The sequence below is a fragment of the Arachis ipaensis genome, chromosome B04 (genome assembly GCF_000816755.2).
Source record: "Arachis ipaensis cultivar K30076 chromosome B04, Araip1.1, whole genome shotgun sequence".
In the NCBI taxonomy this organism is placed as follows: Eukaryota; Viridiplantae; Streptophyta; class Magnoliopsida; order Fabales; family Fabaceae; genus Arachis; species Arachis ipaensis.
This window is the reverse complement of record NC_029788.2, coordinates 24787713-24798529: the sequence shown is the minus strand read 5'-3', so window position 1 is coordinate 24798529 and position 10817 is coordinate 24787713. Positions and strand designations below refer to the sequence as shown.

The following is a 10817-nucleotide window of genomic DNA, read 5'->3' as shown; positions in this document are numbered from 1 at the left end:
TAAAAACTAAAATTAATAAATTAAATATTACATATCTAATTAAATAGAATTAACTAATAAAGTGAGATCAATTTTTAAATTCTTTTAAAACTAAACTAACCAAATCCTACTATTAGAATTAAGTTATTTAAATAATATCTATGGTATCCAATTCTATATAACTTATATGCATATACATTAGAATTATTTTCATAATGACAACTAATAAAAATAGTTTGATCAAATTGAATATGTTGAATTCATATAAATTCATCCTCTTGTTAAATAAGCTCCATCATCAGTTATTCATATAATGCGGCAAGGCAAGAATAACCACATTTAACTCAATGATAAATTCAGCTTTCTTATGAAATATAACTTCACTCACATTCTATTAGGTTGCTTATAGTATATAAGAAGATCCAACCATCCTTTAGCAAAATAAAATTCACTTCCTCTACTGTGTTAAACTCTTATATTCATATAATTAGCATCTAAATCAACGAAATAACTCTAAGATAAAACTTGATGTATGCAGGGTATTATAATGATTGTGGTAAAAGATAATTTTGTTGTAAGAACAAAAGATGAAAAAAAATAAATTGAGTAAAAATATTTATTATATAATTAAAATAATACAAATAAGGTTTGTTTTATTATTCTACAATAAATTATATTTTGACACAAAAAATATGCTAAGCCAACATTTTTAGTGTCAAAATATAATTCATTATAGAATAATACAATGATTTTATCAGCAGGAGATTGAGTTATATTTTTAAGGATTGGTTATTTTAATTATTCAATTTAAACTTAAATATCAATAACCGTATTGCGTAAATAAGTTAAGAATAACTAGAAAGAATAAAAATTTCACCAAAACATACTTCATGTACAATAACATAAGAGTTCATTCCATTGTTAACTTTTTTTGATATATATTTGTTGTGGGGTGATGTATTTATTCCCTAGTAACTGGTGTATAACTACAATTTTTAGCTAAAAAAGTATAGGTAAACAATGAGAATACTAAACAATGTGAATAATAGATATGTCAAATATTTAATTCAATAGGTATGCAGATGATCGATTATGTTCATTATTTTTAATTAGATGGTTATTCCTTTTGATTCTATTTACTCATGCATAGTTAACAATGGCTGGAGTTCAATTCATTAGGTGTGCATATGGTTATCCTAATGTTAAAGTTTAGGAAGTAATTTGAGGGTGGAGTATTTTTTTATTTTATTGGGTCAATTTTAGAACTTATTGTTCACATTATTTACAAAAGTCATTGTCTACCTCGCGAAACCATTTCTAGCTATACCCATGATATTGTTCACTGTAAATTGAATATGAACAACCATCTAATACTAAAAGTTCCAAATTTTAAAGCACATGAACATTGACATGTATTACATATATACATACTACATAGGTGCTCTTATGATTACGGTGACAAGTAGTGAAGTGTGTAACAAAGATGGTGGTGGTAGTGGTGGTGTTGCGGACAATTGCTCATCATTGCAGCAGAAAAGATGTGAAGATAAGTTGCATATGCCAGGAGGAGGGTGCGATAAACAATGGTGTACCAATGCTTGTGCTCTTAAGCACCTTGGCCAGGGAGCTACCGGAAAATGCCTTGGCTTCTTTAGGCGTCCAACGGCTGTCTGCATTTGCACCTTCAACTGTTTATGATGGTGCATGGTGTGTTGATCAAAAGCTTACATGAACTACAAACTAATGTATGAGTTTGATCACTTTTAAACTTAGACAAATTAAAGTTTAATATTGTTACTGATTGTTATGAAAGGTTTGATCACTTTCAAGCAATATATACTTTAAGTTGTTTTTGTTTTGAGTGAAAATTAATTTTGTTTTTCTTAGTTGTATTTTGAAAATATTTTAACCATAACATTAGGGAGATAATAACTTAACGTTATTTTACTTACATCCATAATATTTTATATTTAACATTTATAATTATACACTTGGCTTATTACATCTAATACTACTCATTACTCAATTAGTCTAACAATAATTAAAAAATACAAAATAAAATAATTTTAGATTATTTTAAGTAAATTTTTTATCGTCTTTAAAATAATTTTTTTATCTCAAATAAGTAATTCCTTTAGTCTATCCTTCTACTTAATTAAAAATATGTTATCCAAAATGGCTTATTATCGGGTAACACAGAAAATGCTAAGGTATTTAAAAGCATCCCTATTTAGATTCAACAATGTCAATTTTTTTAGGGGGAATTGGAGGGTAACGTCTTGATACTCAGCGATCAATCAGTCGTTAGTATTTTTTTTTTTTTCATTTTTCTCATAAAATGCAAAAAAGCAAGATATTGTCACAAGACCTTCAGCGGAGGCAAAATACGTAACCTTTGTCTTTTGGAACTATAGTACATGAATTTATTGATTATGTGATAGATGATCAGTTTTGATTTTATCATTATTGATATACTTCTCCCATAAAATATTTTACATATGAATTCATGTACTGTGTATTCGTTCCTGTACGGAATTTATTATATTATGTAGAATTATACTAGACACACTACAAAAAAAAATCACTTTTAGCGGCCATTTATTTTGCTTTTAGCGACAATTAGACATTAGCCGTCTTATGCTTTGTCGTTAAAAGATTTTAGCAGCAATAATTATAATATTTGCTAGTAAAAACGGTTTTAATGGCTGCAAAAAGTATATAATTTTTAGCGGCCATTTTCTTGACAATTTATATGACCACCAAAAATAAGTCTAAGATTGCAATGTTATTCACTTTTAGTGGCCATTACTATTGCCGCCAAAACTCATTTTACCGGCAATTTATATGGCCACTAAAAATAATTCTAAAATTGTAATATTATTCACTTTTAGTTGTCATTACTATTGCCGCTAAAATCTTAAGACTTTTTTAATTATATTATGCTCATTTTCTTAGAAGCAACGAACTATCTTTTTTCTAGAATCAAGTACATATTTTTTCCAACAATAGTTATTATTATGCATAATATAAATATACTAAAATTAGTTACTACAAAATGAGATATTTCATTAAACTCAAAATATTGATACACAAATTTCTCTTAAAAAATAATAAACTATGTTACAAACCTAACAAAAAATATTACAAACCTATAACTATGTAGACCAGTTATTACAACTTCAAAAGGATTAGGCATGAAGGTAGAGCAGTAGTTGTATTTTGCTTCGGCAATATCAACGAGAATTCTTGAAATATATTTCAGAACTATCAATTGCAACAAAATGGAAGTTTCTTCTAATACAAAGCTAATACTTTCTAAATATTTTATGATCAAAACGGAGGAGCAAAGGCCCATTCCAATCTTTTGGTTACTGATAAACCACTATTTTATAGTTTATCTTGTGATTAATTGAGTGGATTTTATCTACTAAACTCATACTTATTCATATAATTCGCATGTTTTATATTTTCCTTCCTAATTTTGTGCTATGATTGAAAACATGTTTCTTTGGCCTTGAATTTGCTAATTTTAATCCCCTCTTATTACCATTCGATGTCGTGATATGTTTGTTAAGTGTTTTCAGGATTTATAGGGCAGGAATGACTTAGAGGATGGAAAGAAAACATGCAAAAGTGGAAGGAACACAAGAAAATGAAGTTTTGAGAAGCTGGTAGCGACGCGTACGCGTGGACGACGCGTATGCGTGACTGGCGCAGAAGGCAAGAGACGCGTACGCGTGACAAGGATTTTTCTCAAGCGACACGTACGCGTGGACGACGCGTACGCGGGGACGACGCGTACGCATGACATACGCCACGTGCAGAAATTGCAGAAAGCGCTGGGGGTGATTTTGGGCTGGTTTTGGACCCAGTTTTCGGCCCAGAAAACACATATTAGAGGCTGCAGAGTGGAAGAATCATTCATTCATTCACACAACATTTATTCACATAATTTTTTAGGTTTTAGATGTAGTTTTTAGAGAGAGGCTCTCTCCTCTCTCTAGGTATTAGGATATTTAGGTTTAGTTATTTTCAATTTCAGATTTTTACTTTAATTCAATTTAGCTTCTCTTCTACTTTTAATTATTCTACTACTTTAGTTTATCTATCTTCCCTTGTTGATTTATTTATTCTCCAATTTAGTTTATGAATTCTCATGTTAGATTTGATTTTCTATTTAATGCAATTTGAGGTATTTCATATTTATGATTGCTTTCTTCAATTTATGTTATTGATACTTTCAATTGGTTGTTTGGATTTTATTATCTCTTATTGCTTTTATATGCTTTTATGTTGTGCCTTCCAAGTGTTTGATAAAATGCTTGGTAGGATTTTAAGTTAGATTTTTATATTCTTCGCTTTGGTTGAGTAATTAGAGACTCTTGAGTTATCAAACTTCCTTGTTGATTGATAATTGAAAGTTGCTAGTTGATTTGGATCCCTCTAAAGCTAGTCTTTCCTTAGGAGTTGACTAGGACTTGAAAAATCAAATTGATTCATCCACTTGACTTTCTTTCATAGTTAGAGGTTAACTAAGTGGGAGCAATGGACAATTGATGTCACAATTGATAAGGATAGCTAGGATAGGACTTCTAATTCTCATACCTTGCCGAGAGCTTTATTAGCTATTAGTTTAATTCTTGCAATTTACTTTTCTTGTTCCTTATTCAAAACCCCAAAAAGATACTTTTCCATAACCAATTATAAGTACACCTCCCTGCAATTTCTTGAGAGACGACGCGAGGTTTAAATACTTCGGTTTAATTTTATTGGGTTTGCTTTAGTGACAAACGAATTTTTTGCATGAAAGGATTCTTTGTTGGTTTAGAAACTATACTAGCAACGAGGATTTATTGTGAATTCTTTACTAGCAAAAATTCGATCATTAAAATGGCGCCGTTGCCGGGAAATTGCAAATGTGTGCCTTATTATTGGTTATTGTGAATATTGTGAATAATTTTCCTTTTTCGTTTCTTTGTTAGTTGTTGATGCGTGAGCATCTTTCCTATCTTTTCCTAGTGAATTTGTATTTAATTTGTTAAGTTTTATCAAGAATTTATTATCTTTCAGCCATTGTGGATGCTACTTTGTGTCTTGTGCAATTTTTGTTTATTTTAGGTAGCATTCGGATGAATTTAATGGAGTTTCTGTAGAGAAAGAGAAGAAACCAAGGAGCTGACCAGCGAGGAGCGACGCGTGCGCGTGCCTGACGCGTACGCGTGAAAAGCAAAGTTGCTCAGCGACGTGTGCGCGTACCTGACGCGTACGCGTGACACGCGAAAAAGGCCATTGACGCGTATGCGTGACTGACGCGTACGCGTGACATGCGCGATATACAGAAAACACAAAAAATGCTAGGGGCGATTTCAGGCCGAGTTTCGACCCAGTTTTCGGCCCAGAAACACAGATTAGAGCCAAGAGACAGCAAAGACTCAAGGAAGATTCACACAAGAATGGTTATGCCCACTCAAAGTTAGGCGTGGACCCTATGAAGCAAGTGGTCCCCATCCATCAAATTGAAGACATGCTGACTGCTTTAATTAATTCTGATTTGAACACTATTTGATTTAAAAATAGGAAAATATATTATTTTAGTTTTAAGAAGATAGATTTTAAATTAATTAGGATTAGATATAAAAAGGAATTCTAACAGGGGGTTCCAGAACAACATTATTCCATTCCAAACTACCAAAATACATTTTATCAGAATCCTTATTTTTCCTTCGCCATGAGCAACTAAACCTCCACTGTTAAGGTTATGAGCTCTGTCTATTATATGGATTGATTTTATTATTTTTCTATTTTAATTCATGTTTTGATTTATAATTCAAAAATTGTTTTCGTTCTTTATTCTATGAATTTGGGTGGAACGGAAATATGACCCTCTTTCTAATTATGTTCTTGTATAACTTGGAAAAGCTCTTTACTTGAACAATAGCTTGAAAACAATTTCTCCTAAATTTTAATTATCTGGATTTAACAGGATACGTGACATATAATCCTCTTATATTTGGGTAATTAGGATTTCTGTGGCATATAACTAGAATTGAACTTCACCCCTAATTGGAATTAATTGACCAAGGAATTGGCTGTTGATGAATTTTAGAGTAGACTAAAAAGGTCTAAGGAATTAGGGTCTAGTCACATATAGTTTGCCATGAATTAAATCTTGCATGATTAAAATAAATTAATAAGAAAAGTCAATCCAGAAAATAGATAACTCTGAAACCTTAACTGCCTTCTCCATACTTTATTCCCAACTTATTTACTTGCTCTTTTAATATTCTTTATATTGTTTAATGTCTTATGAACACCAAAACACTATTTTCTTCTTGTCTAACTAAGCATATTAATCAACCATTGTTGCTTAGTCCTTCAATCCTCGTGGGATCGACCCTCACTCACCTGAGGTATTACTTGGTACGACCCGGTGCACTTGCCGGTTAGTTTGTGGACCATAATTTCGCACTAAGTTTTTGGCGCCGTTGCCGGGGATTGATAGTGATTAACAACTATCAGTTATTTGATTGCTTAGATTAGGCGTTTTAGTTTTAATTTTTTTTTTTAATTTTTGCTTAGTATTTTCAAAAATTTTTTTAATAAATAGCGCTAATATTTTTCCTTAATTTCTGAAATTAAGTTTGGTGTTGTCTAGTTAATTTTATTTTAATTTTCTTGTTTATTTTTCCTGAAAATTTTCGAAAATTTCTGTCCAATTTCAGTTATTATTTTCGAAATTTATTTATTTATTTTATTTAGTATTTTTAGTTTATTATTTTACACAAGATACCTCACTGGGACTTCTCTACATTCTGACGTAGAGAATCCCATCTTTTTGTGTTACCTGTTTGTTTATACGCAGGAACAGAAACAAGGAACCTCTGTTAGACTTTGATCCAGAACCTGAAAGAACTTGTAGGCGACGTTTACAACAAGTAAGACTTTGCAAGCCTGCAGAATCCACTATGGATAACAATAATGTTGTTAATACCAATGTGGCAAATCCGAATGGGAACGAAGAACAAAGGAGAGTGCTTGGCTCTTACTTTGCTCTTACTGCAGATTTTTATGGAAAAAGCATTGTGGTGCCTCCTATAATTGCGAACAACTTTGAGTTGAAGCCACAATTGGTCACCCTGGTGCAACAAAACTGCCAGTATCATGGTCTTCTCCACGAAGACCCAAATCAATTTATTTCTAACTTTCTGCAGATTTGTGATACTGTAAAGACAAATGGTGTGAATCCAGAGGTGCACAAACTTATGCTCTTTCCGTTTGCTCTGAGGGATGAAGCAAAGCTATGGCTAGATTCACATCCCATGGAGAGTTTGAATACTTAGGACAAGGTTGTTACTGAGTTTCTTACTAAATTTTTTCCACCAAAGAAGCTGACTAAGCTTAGGGTGGAGATTCAGACCTTCAGGCAGAGGGATGGTGAAACTCTTTATGAAGCTTGGGAGAGGTACAAGCTACTGATTAGGCAATGCCCTCCGGACATGTTCTCTAAATGGACCCAACTAGACATCTTTTATGAAGGCTTGGGTGAAATGTCCAAGATGTGCTTAGATAATTCTACAAGTGGTTCATTGCACAAAAAGAAGACACCAGAGGAGACTATTGAGCTGATTGAATTGGCTGCTAGCAACCAATATTTATACTCATCTAACATGAATCCTGTGAACTCTGAGGCTCCTCAGAAGAAGGGTGTTATGGAAGTAGAAACCCTTAATGCTCTTCTTGCTCAGAATAAGCTTATGTCTCAGCAAATAAGTCTACTTACTCAACAGATGGATGGCATGCAAGTCTCAGCTATCAACACCCAAAACTCACCTCAAGAGATCCCTTATGACATGACAGGTAATTTTGTGCAAAATGATAATTATGATTATGCTCAATCCTCTTCTGAACAGGTCAATTACATGAGGAGTGGTCCTAGAAATTCCAACAATGATCCGTTTCTAAGACATGCAATCAGGGATGGAGAAATCACCCAAAATTTGGGTGGAGGGACTAACCTCAGAGACCTCAGAATTTCAACAATAATTCTCAGGGCGGCTTCCAACAGAACAATCACAATAACCGCCAATTTCAGTCTCGGCAGCAATAACCACCTCAGCAAGCAAACTCTAAATCTCAAGAATATTCTAACTGGGAGATGATGAGGAGTTTTATGCAGGAAACCAGAGCCTCCATTAGAAACATAGAGGTGAAAATGGGCCAACTGAGCAAGCAAATACATGAGAGGTCTGCAAGTACATTTCCAGGTGATACAGTGGTGAACCCAAGAGAAGATTGCAAGGTTATTCAATTGAGAAGTGGTAAAACAGCTGGCTCTGAGACAAGGGCAAATGAAGAGCTAGTTGAAAAGAAAGCTCCAGAGGAGAAGAAGGAAGAAGTGAAGCACACCCCTCCAAAATGTGCAGACAACCCGTTCCCTGACTCTCTTGACATGTATCCTATATTGCCAAAGGCTCCTGAATACAAGCCAAAAATGCCATATCCTCAGAGACTTTAGAAGGCTTCCAAAGAAAAGCAGTTCTCTAAATTTTTAGATGTCTTCAAGAAGCTATAGATCAACATTCCTTTTGCAGAGGCTCTTGAGAAAATGCCCCTTTATGCTAAATTTATGAAAGAATTGTTGACTAACAAGAGGAATTGGAAGGAGCAAAAAACCGTGGTGTTAACCAAGAAATGCAGTGCTATTATTCAACATCAAGTTCCTGAGAAAATGCAAGATCCAGGGAGCTTTGTGAATTCTTGCACCATTGGAGATGTCACCATCCAGAGAGCTTTATGTGATCTTGGAGCTAGCATCAATCTCATGCCACTTTCAGTGATGAAAAAGCTTCAAATTGAGGAGGTAAAACCCACTCGTATTTCTCTTCATCTTGCTGATCTTTCTATTAAATTACCTGTGGGTGTTGTTGAGGATTTACTTGTGAAAGTAGGACCCTTTATTTTTCCTGCTGATTTTGTTATATTAGACATGGAAGAGGATGTAAAATCCTCTATTATTCTTGGTAAACCCTTTTTAGCTATAGGTAGAGCTCTGATTGATGTGCAAAAGGGTGAATTAACCCTGAGGGTCAATGAAGAATAGGTGATCCTTAATGTTTTTGAAGCTCTCAAGCACCCTAATGATTCTGAAGGGTGTATGAGAACTGATGTTGTTGAACCACTTGTTCAAGAAGTACTGGAAGCTGAGGTACTTGATGACATTTTGGATCCTATCTCTGAATTATCGTTTGCGCAAATGGCCACCTACGCGTGCGCATCCCTGACGCATACGCGTGACCTTGAAAAATCGACGTAAATGGGTACATGGCAGAAAGTTGTGATGGTGTGGGGCTGGAGTGGTGCTGGGAGCACAAGTTCCACCATGCGTACGCGTCCCTGACGCGTGCGCGTCCTTTCCCCAATTGGCCATCCACGCGTGCGCGTGCATGACGCGCACGCGTCATCTGTAATTTTGATTCCCAGACCACGCGAGCAGAGAGTTGTGCGTGCGCGCGGCCGGCTTCGCGCGATTCGCACAAAACTAAGTCCACGCGTACGCGTCTGGTGCACGAAATTGTGATCTCAGGCAACGGCGCCAGAAACTCTGTACGCACGTCTTAATAAATCGTTTTTCATTCACAACTTCGATACAACTAACCAGCAAGTGCACTGGGTCGTCCAAGTAATAAACCTTACGTGAGTAAGGGTCGATCCCACGGAGATTGTCGGCTTGAAGCAAGCTATGGTCACCTTGTAAATCTCAGTCAGGCGGATATCAGGTGTGAATGAATATCTTAGAAGCGGAATAAGTTGAATTGAATAGAAAAACAGTAGTACTTTGTATTAATCTTTGAGGAACAGCAGAGCTCCACACCTTAATCTATGGAGTGCAGAAACTCTACCGTATGAAAATACATAAGTGATAATGGTTCAGGCATGGCCGAATGGCCAGCCCCCATGAAAGTCTAAGATAGCATAAAACTGATCAAAGATATCTAATCCAATAGTAAAAAGTCCTATTTATAATAAACTAGTTACTAGGGTTTACAGAAGTAAGTAATTGATGCATAAATCCACTTCCGGGGCCCACTTGGTGTGTGCTTGGGCTGAACTTGAATGTTACACGTGTAGAGGTCAATCTTGGAGTTGAACGCCAGTTTGTAACGTATTTTTGGCGTTCAACTCTGGCTTGTGACGTGTTTCTGGCGTTTAACTCCAGACAGCAACGTAGAACTGGCGTTCAACACCCTTTTACATCGTCTAAACTCGGCCAAAGTATGGACTATTATATATTGCTGGAAAGCCCTAGATGTCGACTTTCCAACTCAATTGGAAGCGCGCCATGTTGAGTTCTATAGCTCCAGAAAATCTACTTTGAGTGCAGGGAGGTCAGAATCCAACAGCATCAGCAGTCCTTCTTCAACCTCTGAATCTGATTTTTGCTCAAGTCCCTCAATTTCAGCCAGAAAATACCTGAAATCACAGAAAAGCACACAAACTCATAGTAAAGTCCAGAAATGTGAATTTAACATAAAAACTAATAAAAACATCCCTAAAAGTAACTAGATTCTACTAAAAACATACTAAAAACAATGCCAAAAAGCGTATAAATTATCCGCTCATCACAACACAAAACTTAAATTGTTGCTTGTCCCCAAGCAACCGAAAATAAAATAGGATAAAAAGAAGAGAATATACTATAAATTCCAAACTATCAATGAAACATAGCTCCAATTAAATGAGCGGGACTTGTAGCTTTTTGCCTCTTGAATAGTTTTGGCATCTCACTTTATCCATTGAAGTTCAGAATGATTAGCATCTATAGGAACTCAGAGTTCAGA

The 10817-nt window shown here is 34.8% G+C and overlaps 1 protein-coding gene across 1 annotated transcript in view; it reads left to right on the top strand.

Annotated features, from left to right (window-relative positions):
• Window positions 1-1741, top strand: part of LOC110270583 — a 2687-nt gene extending 946 nt beyond the window's left edge. The window contains exon 2 of the mRNA XM_021120162.1: window positions 1418-1741. Coding sequence (XP_020975821.1) covers window positions 1418-1677 — 260 coding nt within the window. The 3' untranslated portion in view covers window positions 1678-1741. The remainder of the gene's footprint in view (window positions 1-1417) is intronic.